Raw genomic sequence first — 23,594 nt, 5'->3', positions numbered from 1 at the left:
GTTATACTGGTTTAATGACTGCTAGCACACTCTAACATAACCCCTTACGCTGAACACTTGTTTATGCATTGTTTTGTATTTTTGAAAGCTAATACACACTATTTTCAAAAAGATTTTAGTTGAACAGAGCACAGAGATACATAATAGATCCATTGTGCCTTGTGCCCTGATAACAGAAGGGCAGCAACAAGAGATATCATAATCCTAGTACAATTGATTCTTTCTCTTGAAGAAAATTAAAATCATATCAAACTTGTGAGCGGAGGTAATCTCACAGGCAACACTGAGAAACATCCTACATGTACCCAGAGGAACTTTACAATGGAGTAATTATGGGAGGACATAATAAAGAAAATGCACAGAAAACAGGTAAGCTCATTAAAAGACAGTGATGAGCTGATACTATATGCTTCAGTAATTCCATGTTATTTCTCCCGGATGCATGCAACAACTGATTGAGAGTGTGTGATATTGGGGGTAAGGTGAGGGTGATCTACACATCTGATTGTTCTACCCAAACACGTTTTGGAAAATGGGCCTTTGGGAAAGTGTTTGTGTTAGAAATGGGGGTCTCTAGTTGGCAGTGGCTTGCACCCTGTCCAAGTAGGGACCCTTCCTTCTAGTCAGAATGAGTAAAGTACACACCTAGGTTTGCCTGACTGACTGTGCTCACCCTGTAGGCTTGGCACAGAGCAGTCAGGCTAAACTACAGAGGCAATGTGTAAAGCATTTTTATATAACCTACAGTAACAAAGTGAAAACACCATAAATGGACATCACACCAATTTAGAAAAATAAAGTATCTTTATCTAAAGCAAACAAGACCAAATGACCAACATAAACAACTCAAAATATCACTTGTAAAAGGTTTCTTGCCAAAAATATAGCTCTTAGAAGACAATATCTCCCACTGAGGCTATCCCAACATCGTGACAGGTGCAAATCCAAAGTGCGGTGCTGACCACGAGGTGCGCGGGCTGGCCACGGAATCACACGAACCCCCAGAGAAACAGTACCTTTTGTGAAGATCCAAACAACGGCGTTGCATGGCGTCTGGGAGGTGACGCGATGCCTGAGCCGGGTTGCATCGGTTCCTTACTGCCACAGGGTAGGTGAGGCGTTGGTTCCTTACTGTTGCAGGAGAGGTGAGGCGTTGGTTCCTTACTGTGCAGGGGAGGTGAAGCGGCGGCGGTACGTCGGTTCCTTATGATGGTGCAGTGGCAGGCAGTCACTCACATTGATTATCAACTCCGTGATGGTGCAGGGGAGGTGCTGGAATCGGTCAGCGCAGGGAGGTGCTTGGCGCACTCCACGAGCGGTGCCCTTGGCCCAAGTGCTGGAAAAACAACAATGATACAGCGGAATAGATCAAAAGGGAAACTATTTCTAAAGGGAAAATTAAATAAGTCCCTCTCAAGACTTGAATTAATGTCCAATTACTTATTTTACTATAGAAACCAACTTCCAAGTGTAGTCACAAAACAAGGATTTTTTTTATATATATATATACTTTTGTGATTAGGACAATTAACAATTGTATATACACAAATTAAATATACAACAAACACCAAAAACAATACATATACCTGGAAATAAACATCAATCCTTATTACCCTTATTTGATTCTACGGATGCAAAAAATCCCAAACAATGATTATTAAAGGCAATCCGTAAAAAAGGAAGAAGATAGCCCTAAGAGATAACACACAACCAAGGAAAACTTTTTTTTAGCCATCTATCTGAATTTGGATGTGCAATAGTTTCTTTTCAATTTATTTAAACTTGTGCAGGGCTTCTCCAAATTTTGGAGTCGACACGTTTCAGCCCGTATGTTTTGGGCCTCATCAGGACTGGGGCAAAAGGAAACCTCTATTAATTCCAACTGTCTCAATGACAGGGCGAAGGGAAAGCCCTAGGAGAGCCGCTTTCTGTATGTGATTTCTTTATGCAGCTCAAACCAATGTTGTGGCAGTACTTCCAACAAAATATATATAATGGACTTTGTTGCGACGTACAATGAAATCCCAGGACCGTAAAGTCTTGATAGTTCCTGGCAAGTCGCAGAGCTGACACCTGCCGCAGGGAAAGTTCACCGTCTGCACCGGTACGGCTCAATTTCGTGAGTCAAGTGCAGGCAGCAGCCTTGATGATAATGTTGGAGTCGATGCAGAGATGGCATCGGCAGACATCGGGACTGCTGTGTCATCGCAGTCAGTGCTTTGCTCAACCAGCGAGCTGTGACCCCGGTGCCGGTGGACGCAGCAGCATTGGAAACGGCGTTAGGAATCTTCTTCTTGGGGTTTGCATGCCAGCAAACACCTCCAGTGGGCCAGAACTAGAAGTGGCTCAACTAGGCAGGTCAGAACTCCCAGCAGTTAAGTTCAGAGATGCTGCAAGTGATGTCTTTGTGTCCCTGAGACTTCAGAACAGGAGGCAAGCTCTACTGCAAGCCCTTGGAGATCTTCTCAAGCAATATTCACAGTAAAGTTCAGTCTTTGTCCCCTTTCAGGTAGAAGCAGGCAACTGTAGGCCAACCCAGCAAAGCAACATACAGCAAAAGGGCAGTACTCCTCCTCACAACTCTTCAGCCCTTCTGCTTGGTAGAGGGTCCTCTTGATCCATAAGTAATCTAAAGTTCTGGGGTTTTAGGTCTAATATATACCCCATTTTAGTCTTTGTTTCAAGAGTCTCTGAGCTCAATAAAAATCAGTTCTGTCCTCTCTGACCCAGCTTCACTACAGTAGGTGGAGATAGAATTATGTAGAGCAGACACAGCCTATTCAGGTGCTAGTGAAAACTCCTCCCACTTCTCTAAATGCAGAAAAGTCTATTCATCCTGGCTATGAGTCACCGAGCAAAAGGCAGGACACACCTCAACCCCTCTTTGTGATTGTCTAGAGTGAATGCACATCCGCAGCGAGCACCTGTCACTCCATACACGAACAGGCAGAGGCGCATAGGATGGTTAAACAAGAAAATGCCCACTTTCTAAAAGTGGCATTTTCAAACACACAATTGAAAAAACATCTTCACTAAAAGGTTTGTTATTAAATTCTGAGTTCGGAGAGCCTAAACTCCATTTCCCTATCTTGTCCCAATGGAAAGTTACACTTGTAAGATGTTACAAGGAAGCTTCCATGTTAAACTATGGGACAGACAGACTTTCAAAAGTGAAAAATGAAATACCCCGTATTTCACTATCAGGACACGTAAAACACACAAGCACATGGCCTACCTTTCACATACACATGAACTTGCCCATGGGGGTACATTGGGCCTACCTTAGGGGTGTCTTACAAGTATGAAGAGGGAAGTTGAGGGCCTGGCAAGTGGGTGCATTTTCCAGGTGGACAGGGCAGTTAAAAACTGTGCGCGTAGACACTGCAGTGGCAGGTCTGAGACCCATTTGCAAGGCTACTTATGTGAATGGCACAATCAGTGCTGCAGGCCCACTAGTAGCATTTGATTTAAAGGCCCTGGACACACGCACTGCACTTTATTAGGGACTTACCAGTAAATGAAATATGCCAATGATGGATAACCAATCATATTCACAATTTAAAAGGAGAGCATATGCACTTTAGCACTGATCAGCAGTGGTAAAGTGCCCACGGTCATATACCCAGCAAAAACAGGTCAGAAATATAGGAAGCAAAAAGCAAAAGGTTTGGGGATAAACCTGCAAAAAGGGTCTAACAGTTTAGATATATGAACATTGATAATTCCAAATTTAGATTTGTTGCCAGGAGTGACAAGGTAATTGTAATCTGCTTTATCAAATATGATGTAGTGGAACATTTAGAAGACTGGCACATCAACAAAGGAAACATAACTATGAAGAATATCCTAGCACAGCAGATACTTTTGGCCAAGTTGTGAAAATTGCTCACTTCAGTTGCCTCAAAAAGCAATCAAAATATATATTTTTTTAAAGAATGAGGATTCTGCCACTGCTCATTTATCCCATAGGGTCCCAGCAGCAAAAGCATTTATAATGCCAACCAAAATATATGCAAATAGGGCCTACCTGGGTGTTCCTCAGTCCCTGAAGCAACCGCTACATTGTCGGCAGAAGACAGAAGCTGGGATGTTGCTTTGCCCCAAGCACAGCTACCAAATACCACTGACTATGAGATATCTCAACTGGTATTCTGTCGTCGGGAACCAAACTCCTTTAGATTCCTCTGCATTGTGTGCGAGGACATGCACAAATGGATTCCCCATTTTATAAAATACATCCCCGAAGATCGTCCACCAAACTTATCTCTCTCCCATAACATTGCACATTATCTACCCTACACGCCCTGTGACATGTCTCTGATGTCAACACCCACTGGCAGACTTTATACACATGCTTTGGGAGTGTAAGGCCCTCTCGCCCTATTGGGGTTTGATCCTGGACAATATTAAAAGAGCCTCTGGGAGGCAAACACCACTAGAAATATGACACGTTCTACTAGGTCTACTCGCCTCCCCCTCTGGTAGGGCACTTAGTAGAAAGTTAGCTTTATTGGGAATAACACTGACAAAGCGCTGCATTGCTATCAAATGAATGAGTGCCGAGCCCTCCTACCCCCGATATATTGATTGGCTCAAAGACGTTTCTGAATGGGCCACAGCGGAAGAAATCCGAATGAAATATGTTTGCACTGATTAAAAATTGAAAGACGACCTCAGAGCTTGGGCAGTTGTGTTATCCGAGTTGAAGGACACACCCATGGATGTGATCACTAGTCAATCATCTCGAGATAAACCCAATTGAAGGATGGGCTATCTTACCACACTTTGAGGCCTGTATTGAGCAGTTGATCCATGCTTTATCACAATGTTTGAAAAGGGTGCACAAGAGCTGGGTGGGTAGGTGGGGCGTTGAGATACATATTTACATGATCTTATTGTTGGTATATTTTTTGTCCCTGCACAGACATGGATGCACAACGTTGATACGCCTTCTTTTCTCCTAAAAACTCAATAAAGATCATTTAACAAACAAAAAAGGACATCCACAGAGAATAGACTATCTCTATATGGCTTACCTAGGCCACATCGTCATCCTATTTTGAAAAGTATTGCACCAGAGGCAGGTCATTTACTGTCTGGGCATCTAAAATTAGGAATGCACTCCGGACACAGCTGACAAAAGATTAGAAACTAATTTACTTTCCATCACTCTGTGAAAAGTCATCTTTTCCTGATGTAACTCAACTCCAGACACCCAAGCTATTAGATGGCATTTCTCCCATTCCTGTGCTAAGTGGTGGTAACCTGGGGTTGCATACAGTACACTCTCAAAAGTACCTTTCCGTAAAGTGTGGAATCTGTCAAACGGATGCTGTTAGTGTGGCCTGTATATAAAGAGAGCACAAAATCATAGGAGGCCTATTCTGATGGTGGAAGTGTTTGACGCACCTGCACAGCGGTTACAGGGTACCACTGACTACTGCAGCTGGCTAGTGGCTATGCTCACAGTAGGGAAGAGCAGAGGTGACTTGCTGCATAGAGATCATTAAAATAGGTGCTACTTCAGTACTTCACCTACTGTAGAAAATGTCAAGTCGAGCCTGAGGTAGGGGAGACCACCATTTCATTGCCAGAGACTAAAACGTGGGGCGGAAGTTGTTACACAGTTGTTTCTCTGGCATGTGCTCCAGTGTGTGGTTGAAGATGACTTTGTAGATGAGAGGTTTTTGAATTAGATAATAATTCAAATGTGGTTATTTCGTAAACGTCCTTTTGCAGGGAGGGTGATATAAGTACATTTTCAAGACCATGTAATTAGTATTGCAGAAGAGAGAGAGAGGCAGCTTTCTACATGCCAAAGGGGATGTCGGGGTGCCCTGTGTGGGGGAGTTCTATTGTCTATTCTATGGTGGAAAACATGTTGCGGTCTCGAAAGAAATTTGACTATCGCGGAAGGTAGGTTGTGATTTTTCATTAAAAAACGATCTGTTAGTGCCTAATTTATTTGAAAAAATTAAGTGGCATTGCCCAGGGGATTTCACAAGCGTCCACTGCAGCTCGACCTACTCACATCTTCTGTCACTGCTGCTGAACACCTGTGCCAGCATTACCAACTGCCAATCACACTAGATCAAGTGAGAGATATTGCACCACGACAAGTCACCTCAAACAGTAGGGATGGCCCAAAAGTGCTAGCTTTATCTTTAAAAATATATATATATATATATTCAGTGAAAAAACCATAGGTTTCACACATGTTATAGTTAGCTGGAAATTTTACTGATAAAAAACCAATGAAATTCCCCGTTATAGTTAGTGCAGGCAACTATAACTCACGCGACCGCAATCCTCTGCTGATGACATATGTGTCTTTATGAAAAAAAAATATTTGTAATATATGTATAGCTAAAATTTAATGGAAGAAGACATGGGCAAATAAGTGTCTAAATACAGTATTAGCATCAGCAGAAGATTGCGGTCGCGTGAGTTATAGTTGCCTGCACTAACTATAACGGGGGAATTTCATTGGTTTTTTATCAGTAAAATTTCCAGCTAATTATAACATGTGTGAAACCTATGGTTTTTTCACTGAATTTGCAAGGTTTTTTAAATGCTAATTCCTAACTATAACGTGTGTGAAACCTATGGTTTTTTCAGTGAATTTGTACGGTTTTTTAAATGCTAAGTTACTTTACGCCATTCGTGGCGTGCGCGCCCACTTAACGCAGTTCGTTCTGTGCGCGCACGGTGCGCTTTGCGCACCGTGCGCGCACAGTGAGCACGCGGTGCGCTTTGCGCACCGCGCGCCCACTTTATGCAGTTAGTGCCGTGCACGCACGGTGGGCACGCGGTGCGCTACGTGCACCGCGTGCCCACGTTACGCTAGATGGGCCATGTACGCACGATGCGCTTCGCGCACCGTGCGCACATGAAGGACATATGATGCGCTTCGTTGTGAAAGGTAATATTTTAATTTTTCAGATGGGTAATATGAACGGATTTACACCAGACCTGCAAAAGGCACTTCCTTGACCTTATGGCTACCTCTCTGCCAAATTCCACGTAATTCTGTTTAGCCGTTCGGGCTGTAGCTGCGTCTAAAGGTCCTATAGAAAAATGCATGGGGAAAACGCATTTTGGGACCCCCCCTTTTTCTCGGCGCCTGCTTGACGAATCCCCCCGAGACTTTCAGGGTAGGAGCGGAGCGTAGCGCCCCATTAGTTTTGAAAATTTCGCGAGGATTCGTCGACCGGCGCCAAAGTTATTCCAAATAGAATGTTGCGGTTTTCCTATGGAAACAGGGTCCTAACTATAACTACCTACTGGCGACCGCCAGTAGGTAATATATATATATATTACCTACTGGCGGTCGCCAGTAGGTAGTTATAGTTAGGACCCTGTTTCCATAGGAAATCCGCAACATTCTATTTGGAATAACTTTGGCGCCGGTCGACGAATCCTCGCGAAATTTTCAAAATAGGTGGGGCGCTACGCTCCGCTCCTACCCTGAAAGTCTCGGGGGGATTCGTCAAGCAGGGGCCGAGAAAAAAGGGGGGTCCCAAAACGCGTTTTCCCCATGCATTTTTCCATAGGACCTTTAGACACAGCTACAGCCCGAACGGCTGAACAGAATTACTTGAAATTTGGCAGAGAGGTAGCCATAAGGTCAAGGAAGTGCCTTTTGCAGGTCTGGTGTAAATCTGTTCAGTATTTCCTGAGAAAATAGCATTTAAAAGCATATATATATGTGGGCGGAGCCTAACCACACATCTCATCCTGAGATCTGATTGGCTGTCAGCACTTCATCCAAGAAGTGTTGGCAGCCATCTTGGGACCAATATACATGATAGCACCTCATTAAAAAGCATTGCAGTTAATAGAAGGTTTTAAGACTTTAGTTACATTATAAATCATTTGTTGATGGTACCATACTCATTTTAGGAATTGTGGTATGTTCTAAGGTGATTTCACCATGTGAAAAAGCCTTCTGCTGGGATATCATGATTGAGAGAAAAATATTTTCTCATGCTTTTACCACAGAGGTTTGGAAGGTGATCTATAGGCTAAACTGAGAGCTTATTTTCTGTAAATTCAGATTATCTTTCTCAGTCATGTGAGAATGAAGTCTGACATTCTCAGTAAAACATGTACATCCAACAAGGGCAGAGACTGTCAGTTGATTCCTTTGTGTTCTACTGCAGCTTCCCAGAGTGTTCCAAAGAACTACTAGAGCGCTAACAGTCCTACTTATGATAAACGTATGGCACACCTGAAGCCATCTTGCTTGGATTAAAGTGGTAACTCTTAAAACATTTAATTTAAAAAGGAACAAAATGAGGGGGTTCATTTTTCCATAAAAAGTATGATTAGTGCTGCAGAAAGAAAAATTAGGGCACATTTTGAGTGACTTCTCAAATCCTCTTCTATTTCATTAAAAAATTCTGACATGCAGACTGAAACATGCACTTTCAATACCAGCAGCAGTTTTCCCTGGTGAGCAGTAGCTTTACTACAGTGATCTAATGAGCAAAAAGAGTGCTAACATTCTCAATTTATGGCAAATGTGTGACACATCTGAATGCCTTCTTGATGGAATCAAAGTAAAAAACTGAAAGTATTTCCTACTGAGGAGACTGCAGTAAATAAGGAAATTAGGAAACTTCATAACAAATAAGTCTCCCAAGATGGCCACCAGAGACAAAAGAGCCCAAATGTAGCCCAAATATCACCCAGATGTAGCCCAAGTATAGCCCAATGACAGAATGTCCCAGAATGTTCTTAAAAACAACTAGAGCGCTTACTGTCTTCATTATGACAAAAGTATGGCACACCTGAAGCCATCTTGATTGGAATAAACTGGTAACACTTAAAACATTTAATTTAAAAAGGAACACAATGAGGAGGTTCATTTTGCCATAGAAATTATGATTAATGCTGAAGAAAGAAAATGAGGGCACATTTTGAGTGACTTCTCAAATCCTCTTCTATTTCATTAAAACATTCTGACATGCAGACTGAAACATGCACTTTTAATACCAGGAGCAGACTTCCATGGTGCAGTAGTTTTACTACAGTGATCTAATGAGCAACTAGAGTGCTAACATTCAGAATTTATGGCAAATGTGTGACATATCTGGATACCTTCATGATGGAATCAAAGTAAAAAACTGAAAGCATTTCCTACTGAGGAGACTGCAGTACATGAGGAAATTAGGAAACTTCATAACAAATAAATCTCCCAAGATGGCCACCGGAGACAAAAGAGCCCAAATGTAGCCCAAAATCACCCAGATGTAGCCCAAATATAGCCCAATGACAGAAGTGTGCAAAACACTTATTATTTTGTGTTTTTGCAGTGTTATATAGTGCAGACTTGTCAGGTATTGGAGTGCTTTACATGAGCATTGGTTACATCACACAAGAACAAATTCATTTTGGTTGTAGACATGGGGAGACTAAGTGATTTGACCAGAATCACAGAATGTCGAGCTGAAGCAGAAACTTCAACCTGGTTCCCCAGTGGCAAAGTCTGCAGTTCTGGAAGTAACACCACATCCTCTCCCCTAAGTGCAACATTTAATCAAGTGGTCAACTGGATAAAAAAACATAAAGATAACAAATAATTTAAAAGTGCTTTGTCGCTATTTGAAAACTCAGAAAATATGTCCTTATTTTAGTCTTTTAGAGCACTAACCATAATTTTGATGCCAATAAGACCCTCTCATATATGTAATTTCTAAAGGAAATGCTCTAGGTATTACAGTTTTGATTACATCAAGATGATGTCAGGCGTTCCACACTTTTGTAATAAATATAGAATGTTAGCAATCTAGTTGTTCATTAGGATACTGTTGAGAGGCAGAGGCCAGGGGCACGGACTCTGAAAATTGAAGGCAGGTAGGAGGGTGCAAAGGCAACAATTTAACCACACTGAGCAGGCAGGAAGGGCCGTGGAAGCACAACAGACTATGGAGGGCAGTGGAAAGGGGGGCAGGGGCAACAAACCAACAATACAGGACTTGCAAGAGAGGCTGTTGGATGGAAGATCTATTACGGGTCAAGGAAGCTAGGGGCGGTCCCCAGATCCCCGGGAGCCACCACAGAACTGAGCAGGAGAGTGAGTCAGGGACAAAAGGGGCACCTTAATTTGAGCCGGGGTGCCTAGGAACGCTTGCTCCAAAAATGAAGAAAACAGACATATGAGACATGGAATTGGAGGCAGAATACAATGGCAGTTTAATGAGAAGATGCAACTTCAAAGAAACCGCAGAATAGAGACATAAAGTACAAAATACAGAATCCAGATAATCATACAGCTGTCATAATATTCTCTGTATCTCAATTAATGTACTGACAGAGAGAGAGAGAAAACACATCTATAAATGCATCATGAGAAACAAGTTACACCAAGGAAAATGTTACCTAGGAACACTCACGTTTACTCTTAGAGCAAGCATTCCTGCAATTACAATACAAAATCTTTTAAATGCAAAAGTAAAGAGAACAATGGTTAAACATAACATGACATTTCATATAGGTAAAATAGAATAAGATACTTCAAGCAAAGCAGAGCAAGACATTTTAAGCAAAGGAAGACAAGAGCTCCCAGCTCTTGGGGAAAACCTGCACTGCCTGTTAACCTACATACAGACGGCGAGGTAGTCCGTCGATATCTGTGGGTGCTCCCTTTTTATATCATTTTGTGGGCTCCTTTGCACGCTACATCTACCTACGTATGCTACCCAAAAGCTTCGTCTGCAGATTTTACCAGACATTTCGTCATTTACCCACTTAATGCTGACAATGGACTGGGTGAAAACGTCAGTCTCTCAGGCCAATCGCTTATCGTAAGTTCCATAGAGCAAGCAGAAAATAATGGGTATTGTACGGGAATTCAATATATTCATGTATAAAATCTCCTCAGTTCTCCTAACTTGACGCTCTGCGGTTGCCACTTCCTTAAAAGCGGGAAACCTGCCCAGGAAGCAAGTACCAGTCCAGGATGCAGCCTACTGTATGTCGACAGCTTCAGGGGGATGTTGAACTTTGATACCGAGCACGGAGCACTCGGGTAGGGTGGGGGCTACTAGTTTGGATCAGAAGGCCTCGCAGACCTGCCTTCAGACTGCTATACACTAAAATTGCAGAGCTATGGTCAATTTAACAAAGAGGCCTACATATTGAACAGAAGGGCCTACACAGGGGTTTTATGCTGGCTGAGTGGTAAGGATGTCTCAGGATAATTATATAGCAACACAGGACCCGCTGGTCAATTTAATACGGCCTACAAATGCAGCTGGCAGGGCAAGGACAAGGGTCTCATACTTCAGGTGTGGACAGAACGGGCCAGGGGCCCCCTGTGATACAAAATCTACCCTCCTTCAAGGCTGTGGCAATGTAATAGACCATTGTGGGCAGAAGGAAGAGGCAATGGTAGTACAACCATACATGCCAACAGACCCGATTCAGCCAGGAAACGTCCAATGTTTTTAAGCTCAAATGGGCTTTATTTGATCTGTCTCCTGTCTACAATATCCTCTTTTTCAATGTAACTCAAAGGGGAAAATCAATACCCCAGTTTTTTTTCAAAATCTCCCTCTTACCAAGTTCAAAATGTTCGCAAGTATGGTACATTGGATCATGGAAGGAAATGGGATAGGGACATGGACTTGGATAACAGAGGACAGGAGGGACATGGAGAGGTGCACCAAACTGACCCTGCAGGGCAGGCATCAGGGTTTGCAGCAGCACAATACACCACACAGGGCATGCAGGACGGGAGTGCAGCACAACAATCCATAGAAAGCAAGAGGGAGGGGACAGGACCATGCACATGGACAACAGAGAACAGAGGGGCAAGAGGCAATGGTAGCTAGCTGACCATAATGGACAGACAGGAGAGAAAGCTGCAGCATAACAGACCATAAAGGGCAGGAGGGACGGATCAGGGGCATTACAATGGAACAGACAAGCCAGGAGGGAGGGAGTAGGGCTGGGGGCAAGGGGGCAGGGCAGGAGCAGCAAGATAGCCATGGAGGTCAGGCAGGATGGGCACTAGAAGCAAGACACACCATGAAGAGCAACAGTGAGACTGTGATGGCATACACACAGACCATGGAGGGAAGGTGGGAGGGGGTCAGGGGCAGCTAACTGACCACACAGGGAAGGTGGGAGGGGCCATGGCAGCACAGAAGACCATGCATGGCAAGTGGGAGGGTTAGTGGCAGCACAATGGCTATGATGGGCAAGAAGGAGGGTGGAGGGGCATGCACAAAGGACGATGGAGGATAGAAGGGAGGGTCAGGACCTGTGCACAGACAAGAAAGTTCAGGGGAAGGGACCTCACAACAGACCACACGGGGCAGGCAGGAGGAGCAGTTGCAGCACAACAGACCAGGGAGGGCAGAAGGGTGTGGCAGTACAATGGACCATGTAGGACAGGAGGAAGAGGATAGGGGCATGGCATGTGGACAGGCAGGGTGGAGGTGGCAGGGACAGGTTACAGTCATCTGACAATGCTAGGCAGGTGGGAGGGGAGTGGCAGCTCAACAGAACACTCAGAGTAGATAGGAGTGGCAGGTCCATGGGACATGGTGGGCAAAAAGGATGGAGCAGGGGCATGCACAAAGACTTCGGAGGGCAGGGGGAAGGAGAATAGGGGCAGCAAGCTAAGCACAGAGTTTAAGCAGGAGGTCAATGATGGGGCATAGAATTGGGCAATGGAGGGCAGGAGGAGTGGACTGGTACATCATACTAAATTGAGGGCAGTGGCAGCACATCAGACCATGCATGGCAGGAGGGAGGAGGCTAGTCCATGGATTCACACAACAGAGGATAGGGAGGAAGGGGATGGGGCAGCAAGCTAACTGTTCAGAGAAGGTGGGTATTAGGAACTTTATTGTTTTTAAAACATTGTGTCTGTGCGAACTACTTAAAATATGAAGTATGCAGCATAATCTCACTTTTATTCAGGAAGAAGAGGACGTTTGTGACTGTGACTCCGGGCTCACTTGGCAGAAACACCCCCTGACCCTCCACCCCCTATCGCAAAATGTAATGCCCGTGAAAAGGGTAGGTGAACACAGTGTTATATAGAACATAGTCCTGAGAGCACGATTGAAAATGAAAACTAGATATAGTGTATGGTATAAACTATGCACCAAAAAGTGTGATATAAGATGAACCGGGCGTGAAATATAATATGCAATACATTGTGCGCAATGACAGATTCATTGGAGAGCGCGAGATAGCACAGGCACTAGCGTGTGCTATGCGATATGCGCCTTGGAGTGTAATATGCACAGGGCAGTGTTGTGTAACCTAACTAGTCTCTAAAGTTGTAATATAAAATATGTGCTGGGGAGTGTAACGTTGCATATGCACTGTGACAAAGATATGGATCCCAGATTGTAATATGTATGGCATAGCACTGTGCGTTATAACATAGGCATCGAGAAAGGCACGTTAGATGGGGCAATATAACCCGTGCAAAGACAAGTGTGGCATGACATATTCACGGGGTGGTGTTACAGTGCACATGGGCTAGAGAGTGTCATAGCATATGCACTAGCTAGTGGAATACAACACAGAGGTGTGTGGCACTCGGCAGGCAATGGTGGGTGTAACACAGCATTGGGCTCTGTCAGGAGCACGCTGTGACTCTCAAGGGATGTTCGTCCCCTTTCCAGAGAGTAAAATAAAAAGTATTACACATCCGGCAGTGGATGTGTGTTTTATTAACCGTGAGGGGGGTTTCTTGCATAGTTTTGGTCGAATTTTTGTCGAATCCCCTTTGAATGGCTTGGTGTGCATGTGTATTAAATGTGCCCGTCAATAGCTACCCATGTTTGTATAAATAAACGACAAGGGTGTCTACCAGGATTAGGCACGGTAGGGCATCAGACATGTCAGAGCTTCACTAGTGGTGTAAATACATTCCACGTGGATTCATTGCATGCATAGTCGCCTTTTAATGAATATCACGCAAATCGTCATGGTGATAGGTACGTACGGTTTGTCCAGCATGTCCTAGGTGTGTCTATAAATATATATTTTTTAAAAATAATAAAAAACAGTGGCCGGCCCTGGGGATTGGGGTCAAAAAAATATAATTAGGAGACTGGCCCTGGGGGATGGGGTCATCAGGGCCAATAAATTAGAATAAGAAGGGGAACCAAACAGCCCCCCTTCTTAAAAAACTAAAATAAATAAAAGACTGGCATCGTGCCGGAGGCCATGCCCCCTCCGTGCAGCACTCTGCAAACGCGCCCCCAACAGGCATCTCCAGTATGCGCCAGGGAGCTGCGCTGCAGCCAGGTGTTCTGAGGCCAAGCCCCTTTTTACACCTCTCTGCAACGCAGCTCTGTGGCGCTTACTGGAGGTACCTAGTGGTCTAGTTTGACCCTAGTGACCCTTAGGATTCAAGGGGACTTAATCTCTCAACTTAGAACAGCCACAGGGCGCGTTTACACAGTGGTGAAGGGAGGGGACGGGGCCTGAGGTGACGTGTGCAAACACGCACTATGGCACGTTTTAAATTGGGGATATAATTTCCCTTCAATACTGAGGGCCCCTGGGGGCTAACTAGCCCGCCAAGTGCTTCCAGTAAGCGCCACTGAGCTGCATTGCAGAGAGGTGGTCCAGGCCGTGCCACTTTTTACACCTCTCTGCAACGCAGCTCTGTGGCACTTACTGGAGGTACCTAGTGGGCTAGTTGGACCCTAGGGACCCTCAGGATTCAAATGAACTTAATCTCCCAACTAAAAATGGACACAGGGCGTGTTTACACAGTGGTGAATGGAGGGGACGGGGCCTGAGTTAACGTGTGCAAAAACGCCCTGTGGCCTGTTTTAAGAGGTAGTTTTAATCCCCATGCCCTATTATATACTAGGGGCTTACAGAGGAGGTCATGCTAATCACAGGGGGACCCCAACGCATAATGTTCCCTAGTGTATGTAGGTGTTTTCACTGTATTCTAAGTGTCTTTTAACATAGCACTGGCTCTAGGACTGGTTAGTCAGACTCAGTTACCACCAGTATCCGTCTGAAAAAGTTGAGGGTACAGGATGATTTTGCAACAAGGCTTCTTTCTGCTCTTCTTTTTGTTCTTTCTGCACGTTATCCTTCTTCCTGCACTTATCTTCATATTTGAGGACTTCTGTTGCTTCTTTCTGCACTTCTTTTGTTTCTTTCTGTGCATTTTTTCTTCTTTCTTCACTTGTCCTATCTCTGTAGGCATAGTTAGAAATTAGCATTTAAAAAACCTTTGAAATTCACAGAAAAAACCATAGGTTTCAGGCACGTTATAGTTAGGAATTAGCATTTAAAAAACCTCAGAAATTCACTGAAAAAACCATAGGTTTCAGGGGTGTTATAGTTAGCTGGACTTTTCACTTGTACAAAACCATTGAAATTCCCCCGTTATAGTTAGTTCAGCTAACTATAACTCGCGCGCCCGCAATGCACTGCTGATGACGTCACATATTACATCACTCATGACATGGTCAGTGACATCACTCATGACATCACTGATGACATCTCAAATGACATCACTGATGACATCACTGATGACATCATCCTTGTGATAGAGTGGCAGACCTCCTCTCACCCTAATATAACCTTTGATACACACATTCAAAAATAGAGACTAAAATTTTCAAAACAATGGACATACCAATACCAGTTACAACAACCTCTTCAGTAATTCTAAGATCCACATACACATCCACTCATTCACCAACAGTCCTATACAGTCACTCATACATGTACTCACTCATCATATGTACTCATACACCTATACATCCTGTTACACAATGCCACTCATCCATAGAGTTACTCACACACAGTCACTCATGCTAATAAAGAATCAAACATACATTTACTTGCATATACAGTTATACACACACCACCATACTTACTTCTACGGAAACTTACACATACTTAGTCTTTTAAACAATCACTTAAAGAAACACATACTTATTCATACAGGAACTCTTTCAATCTCTCACTCTCACATATACTCACATATATACACCAATAGTCACATATACTAGTTTAAAACATATGTAGTTACTCATAAAGACACTATTGAGACAGTCATTCACTCACTAACACACCCATACACACACTCATCCACCCATACAGTCCTGCACACATGCTGTGTTCAACCCATACAAACAGTGAGTCACTCATTCATGCACCTATGCACTACGTAATACCCCCCACCGAACCATGCAGACACTCAGACTGATACTCAAAAAACCAACTAATAACCTATATAGACACCCATGTAGCTACTCACCAACCCATGCAGCCACTTATACACAAAGTGAGAGACTGATACAGATATTTACATATTTAAACATTACTCACTAAGCCATGTATTCACTATGATACACTTAATCAGTCAGTTACACAATCAATTTTTCAAAAACAAATCATCCATTTAGACACTTATATACCCATTTATTCTTCCATCGACCTTGAGATATACATATATAAAACATATTTAATTTTCAGAAAAACACACATTCACTGGATGATGTCATCAGTGATGTCATCAGTGATGTCATTTGAGATGTCATCAGTGATGTCATGAGTGATGTCACTGACCATGTCATGAGTGATGTAATATGTGACGTCATCAGCAGTGCATTGCGGGCGCGCGAGTTATAGTTAGCTGAACTAACTATAACGGGGGAATTTCAATGGTTTTGTACAAGTGAAAAGTCCAGCTAACTATAACACCCCTGAAACCTATGGTTTTTTCAGTGAATATATATATATATATAATCTACTGGCGGTCGCCAGTAGATAGTTATAGTTACAACCTAGTTTCCATAGGAAATCTCAAAATTCTATTTTGAATAACTTTGGCACCGGTTGACGAATCCTCACGAAATTTTCAAAACTAATGGGGCGCTCCGTTCAGCTCCTACCCTGAAAGTCTCGGGGTGATTCGTCAAGCGGGCGCCGAGAAAAAGGGGGGGTCCCAAAACGCGTTTTCCCCATGCATTTTTCCATAGGACCTTTAGACGCAGCTACAGCCCGAACGGCTGAACAGAATTACGTGGAATTTGGCAGAGAGGTAGCAATAAGGTCAAGGAAGTGCCTTTTGCAGGTCTGGTGTAAATCCGTTCAGTAGTTCCTGTGAAAATCAAAAGTAAAATCATATACATATCTGGGCGGAGCCTAACCACACATCTCATTGTGAGATCTGATTGGCTGTCAGCACTTCATCCAAGAAGTGTTGGCAGCCATCTTGGGACCAATATACATGATAACACCTCATTAAAAAGCATTGCAGTTAATAGAAGGTTTTAAGACTTTAGTTACATTATAAATCATTTTTTGATGGTACCATACTCATTTTAGGAATTGCGATATGTTCTAAGGTGATTTTAACATGTGAAAAAGCCTTCTGCTGGGATATCATGAATCATGTTTGAGAGAAAACTATTTTCACATGCTTTTCCCACAGAGGTTTGGAAGGTGATCTATAAGCTAAACTGAGAGCATATTTTCTGTAAATTCACATTATCTTTCTCAGTCATGTGAGAATGAAGTCTGACATTCTCAGTAAAACATGTACATCCAACAAGGGCAGAGACTGTCAGTTGATTCCTTTGTGTTCTACTGCAGCTTCCCAGAGTGTTCCAAAGAACAACTAGAGCACTAACAGTCTTACTTATGACAAAGGAATGGCACACCTGTAGCCATCTTGATTGGAATAAAGTGGTAACATTTAAAACATTTAATTTAAAAAGGAACAAAATGAGAGGGTTCATTTTGCCATAGAATGTATGATTAGTGCTGCAGAAAGAAAAATTAGGGCACATTTTGAGTGACTTCACAAATCCTCTTCTATTTCATTAAAGAATTCTGACATGCAGACTGAAACATGCACTTTCAATACCAGCAGCAGACTTCCCTGGTGAGCAGTAGCTTTACTACAGTGATCTAATGAGCGACTAGAGTGCTAACATTCTGAATTTATGGCAAATGTGTGACACATCTGAATGCCTTCTTCATTGAATCAAAGTAAAAAACTGACAGTATGCCTACTGAGGAGACTGCAGTAAATGAGGAAATTAGGAATCTTCATAACAAGGTTCCCAAGATGGCCACCAGAGACAAAAGAGCCCAAATGTAGCACAAATATCACCGAGATGTAGCCCAAGTATAGCCCAATGACAGAAATCCCAGAGTGTTTTAAAGAACAACTAGAGCGCTAACAGTCTTACTTATGACAAAGGTATGGCACACCTTAAGCCATCTTGATTGGAATAAAGTGGTAACATTTAAAACATTTAATTTGCAAAGGAACAAAATGAGGGGGTTCATTTTGCCATAGAAATTATGATTAGTGCTGCAGAAAGAAAACTTAGGGCACATTTTGACTTCTCAAATCCTCTTCTATTTCATTAAAAAGTTCTGACATGCAGACTGAAACATGCACTTTGAATACCAGCAGCAGACTTCCATGGTGAGCAGTAGCTTTGCTACAGTGATCTAATGAGGAACTAGAGTGCTACCATTCAGAATTTATGGCAAATGTGTCACATCTGAATGCCTTCTTGATGGAACCAAAGTAAACAAGCATTGAAAATGCAATAGGTCTCGCCCTCGTTTAAGTTAAAGCAATTCTGTTTATAATTAGGTGGCTTTTTAGCTTTGCTTTTATTAGTGTTTTTCAAAATTTCATATACATACCATGCATATGTATGCATATATGTATATGTTTGCATGAATTTATATTTATATAGATATGCAGATTATATGTTTATATATGTATATATATATATATATCACTGAAAAAAACATAGGTTTCAGGGGTGTTATAGTTAGCTGGACTTTTCACTTGTACAAAACCATTGAAATTCCCCCGTTCTAGTTAGTTCAGCTAACTATAACTCGCGCGCCCGCAATGCACTGCTGATGACGTCACATATTACATCACTCATGACATGGTCAGTGACATCACTCATGACATCACTGAACTAACTATAACGGGGGAATTTCAATGGTTTTGTACAAGTGAAAAGTCCAGCTAACTATAACACCCCTGAAACCTATGGTTTTTTCAGTGAATTTCTGAGGTTTTTTAAATGCTAATTCCTAACTATAAAGTGCCTGAAACCTATGGTTTTTTCTGTGAATATATATATATATATATATATATATATTTCAGCCACAATTTCAAAGATTGCTGCGCACTCTGGTCAATATGCAATTCAGTAATTTATTGTAATTCGTTGCAAACACGATCTGTACACGATCTGCTGACAAACGCGTTTCAGCCTCCTGGCCTTCGTCAATGTCAATAGTGCTCAATTTCCATTTTCTATTTAAGCATTTGATTGGTTGTCATGATCATAGCAAAATGGAAATGAAAAGCGGACTTCATGCATACAGATATTCAACAATGGAAGAAAGCCCATTCAGGGCGTGATTTCTGTTAAAAACTCGAGTAAAAAATACAGGGGAGACAAATGAACACCTATATGATTAGTTTACATTGTGTTGTTATAAATTTAAAAGCAATATGCTTAGAATTCTATTTACTCAATGGTGAATTGAAATGGATGAATTCGTTTATGATTTACAAATTATATGTTGTTATAATGTGAGAGTAAAACGTAAAGAATTCTGTTTATTTATTTATGAATTATAACGTGGAACCCCCAGACTTGATGTCTTACTCGAGTACTGAGAATTGTGGCATGACATAGTGTTAAAATGGCCGACAATCTTCCCATGTTGAATATCTGTATGCATGAAGTCCGCTTTTCATTTCCATTTTGCTATGATCATGACAACCAATCAAATGCTTAAATAGAAAATGGAAATTGAGCACTATTGACATTGACGAAGGCCAGGAGGCTGAAACGCGTTTGTCAGCAGATCGTGTACAGATCGTGTTTGCAACGAATTACAATAAATTACTGAATTGCTTATTGACCAGAGTGCGCAGCAATCTTTGAAATTGTGGCTGAAATTAATTCGCGAGTTCCGCCCTCGCGGCTGGAGCACCCGCTGTGCTGAGAGCAGGATAATTGACGGAGTACGTGGAACATTATATATATATATATATATATATATATATATATATATATATATATATATATATATATTGATATGTATATATTACCTACTGGCGGTCGCCAGTAGGTAGTTATAGTTAGGACCCTGTTTCCATAGGAAATCCGCAACATTCTATTTGGAATAACTTTGGCGCCGGTCGACGAATCCTCGCGAAATTTTCAAAATAGGTGGGGCGCTACGCTCCGCTCCTACCCTGAAAGTCTCGGGGGGATTCGTCAAGCAGGGGCCGAGAAAAAAGGGGGGTCCCAAAACGCGTTTTCCCCATGCATTTTTCCATAGGACCTTTAGACACAGCTACAGCCCGAACGGCTGAACAGAATTACTTGAAATTTGGCAGAGAGGTAGCCATAAGGTCAAGGAAGTGCCTTTTGCAGGTCTGGTGTAAATCTGTTCAGTATTTCCTGAGAAAATAGCATTTAAAAGCATATATATATGTGGGCGGAGCCTAACCACACATCTCATCCTGAGATCTGATTGGCTGTCAGCACTTCATCCAAGAAGTGTTGGCAGCCATCTTGGGACCAATATACATGATAGCACCTCATTAAAAAGCATTGCAGTTAATAGAAGGTTTTAAGACTTTAGTTACATTATAAATCATTTGTTGATGGTACCATACTCATTTTAGGAATTGTGGTATGTTCTAAGGTGATTTCACCATGTGAAAAAGCCTTCTGCTGGGATATCATGATTGAGAGAAAAATATTTTCTCATGCTTTTACCACAGAGGTTTGGAAGGTGATCTATAGGCTAAACTGAGAGCTTATTTTCTGTAAATTCAGATTATCTTTCTCAGTCATGTGAGAATGAAGTCTGACATTCTCAGTAAAACATGTACATCCAACAAGGGCAGAGACTGTCAGTTGATTCCTTTGTGTTCTACTGCAGCTTCCCAGAGTGTTCCAAAGAACTACTAGAGCGCTAACAGTCCTACTTATGATAAACGTATGGCACACCTGAAGCCATCTTGCTTGGATTAAAGTGGTAACTCTTAAAACATTTAATTTAAAAAGGAACAAAATGAGGGGGTTCATTTTTCCATAAAAAGTATGATTAGTGCTGCAGAAAGAAAAATTAGGGCACATTTTGAGTGACTTCTCAAATCCTCTTCTATTTCATTAAAAAATTCTGACATGCAGACTGAAACATGCACTTTCAATACCAGCAGCAGTTTTCCCTGGTGAGCAGTAGCTTTACTACAGTGATCTAATGAGCAAAAAGAGTGCTAACATTCTCAATTTATGGCAAATGTGTGACACATCTGAATGCCTTCTTGATGGAATCAAAGTAAAAAACTGAAAGTATTTCCTACTGAGGAGACTGCAGTAAATAAGGAAATTAGGAAACTTCATAACAAATAAGTCTCCCAAGATGGCCACCAGAGACAAAAGAGCCCAAATGTAGCCCAAATATCACCCAGATGTAGCCCAAGTATAGCCCAATGACAGAATGTCCCAGAATGTTCTTAAAAACAACTAGAGCGCTTACTGTCTTCATTATGACAAAAGTATGGCACACCTGAAGCCATCTTGATTGGAATAAACTGGTAACACTTAAAACATTTAATTTAAAAAGGAACACAATGAGGAGGTTCATTTTGCCATAGAAATTATGATTAATGCTGAAGAAAGAAAATGAGGGCACATTTTGAGTGACTTCTCAAATCCTCTTCTATTTCATTAAAACATTCTGACATGCAGACTGAAACATGCACTTTTAATACCAGGAGCAGACTTCCATGGTGCAGTAGTTTTACTACAGTGATCTAATGAGCAACTAGAGTGCTAACATTCAGAATTTATGGCAAATGTGTGACATATCTGGATACCTTCATGATGGAATCAAAGTAAAAAACTGAAAGCATTTCCTACTGAGGAGACTGCAGTACATGAGGAAATTAGGAAACTTCATAACAAATAAATCTCCCAAGATGGCCACCGGAGACAAAAGAGCCCAAATGTAGCCCAAAATCACCCAGATGTAGCCCAAATATAGCCCAATGACAGAAGTGTGCAAAACACTTATTATTTTGTGTTTTTGCAGTGTTATATAGTGCAGACTTGTCAGGTATTGGAGTGCTTTACATGAGCATTGGTTACATCACACAAGAACAAATTCATTTTGGTTGTAGACATGGGGAGACTAAGTGATTTGACCAGAATCACAGAATGTCGAGCTGAAGCAGAAACTTCAACCTGGTTCCCCAGTTGCAAAGTCTGCAGTTCTGGAAGTAACACCACATCCTCTCCCCTAAGTGCAACATTTAATCAAGTGGTCAACTGGATAAAAAAACATAAAGATAACAAATAATTTAAAAGTGCTTTGTCGCTATTTGAAAACTCAGAAAATATGTCCTTATTTTAGTCTTTTAGAGCACTAACCATAATTTTGATGCCAATAAGACCCTCTCATATATGTAATTTCTAAAGGAAATGCTCTAGGTATTACAGTTTTGATTACATCAAGATGATGTCAGGCGTTCCACACTTTTGTAATAAATATAGAATGTTAGCAATCTAGTTGTTCATTAGGATACTGTTGAGAGGCAGAGGCCAGGGGCACGGACTCTGAAAATTGAAGGCAGGTAGGAGGGTGCAAAGGCAACAATTTAACCACACTGAGCAGGCAGGAAGGGCCGTGGAAGCACAACAGACTATGGAGGGCAGTGGAAAGGGGGGCAGGGGCAACAAACCAACAATACAGGACTTGCAAGAGAGGCTGTTGGATGGAAGATCTATTACGGGTCAAGGAAGCTAGGGGCGGTCCCCAGATCCCCGGGAGCCACCACAGAACTGAGCAGGAGAGTGAGTCAGGGACAAAAGGGGCACCTTAATTTGAGCCGGGGTGCCTAGGAACGCTTGCTCCAAAAATGAAGAAAACAGACATATGAGACATGGAATTGGAGGCAGAATACAATGGCAGTTTAATGAGAAGATGCAACTTCAAAGAAACCGCAGAATAGAGACATAAAGTACAAAATACAGAATCCAGATAATCATACAGCTGTCATAATATTCTCTGTATCTCAATTAATGTACTGACAGAGAGAGAGAGAAAACACATCTATAAATGCATCATGAGAAACAAGTTACACCAAGGAAAATGTTACCTAGGAACACTCACGTTTACTCTTAGAGCAAGCATTCCTGCAATTACAATACAAAATCTTTTAAATGCAAAAGTAAAGAGAACAATGGTTAAACATAACATGACATTTCATATAGGTAAAATAGAATAAGATACTTCAAGCAAAGCAGAGCAAGACATTTTAAGCAAAGGAAGACAAGAGCTCCCAGCTCTTGGGGAAAACCTGCACTGCCTGTTAACCTACATACAGACGGCGAGGTAGTCCGTCGATATCTGTGGGTGCTCCCTTTTTATATCATTTTGTGGGCTCCTTTGCACGCTACATCTACCTACGTATGCTACCCAAAAGCTTCGTCTGCAGATTTTACCAGACATTTCGTCATTTACCCACTTAATGCTGACAATGGACTGGGTGAAAACGTCAGTCTCTCAGGCCAATCGCT

At 42.1% G+C, this 23,594-nt stretch overlaps 1 protein-coding gene across 2 annotated transcripts in view; it reads right to left on the bottom strand.

The window, feature by feature from the left end:
* Positions 1–877: 877 nt before the first annotated feature.
* The window catches only part of LOC146857521 (uncharacterized), a 178,165-nt gene continuing 155,448 nt past the window's right edge, over positions 878–23,594 (bottom strand). For both annotated transcript variants that reach the window (XR_014979917.1, XM_085648064.1), the window contains one exon: positions 878–1,336. Coding sequence is in view for 1 of the 2 variants with exons in the window: in XM_085648064.1 (XP_085504190.1) it covers positions 1,162–1,336 (175 nt within the window). In the remaining variant the exon portion in view is untranslated. The remainder of the gene's footprint in view (positions 1,337–23,594) is intronic.

Source organism: Triturus cristatus, chromosome 3_2 (genome assembly GCF_964204655.1).
Source record: "Triturus cristatus chromosome 3_2, aTriCri1.1, whole genome shotgun sequence".
NCBI classification, from domain to species: Eukaryota; Metazoa; Chordata; class Amphibia; order Caudata; family Salamandridae; genus Triturus; species Triturus cristatus.
Note: the sequence above shows the minus strand (reverse complement) of the source record. Positions and strands in the feature narration are given on the sequence as shown.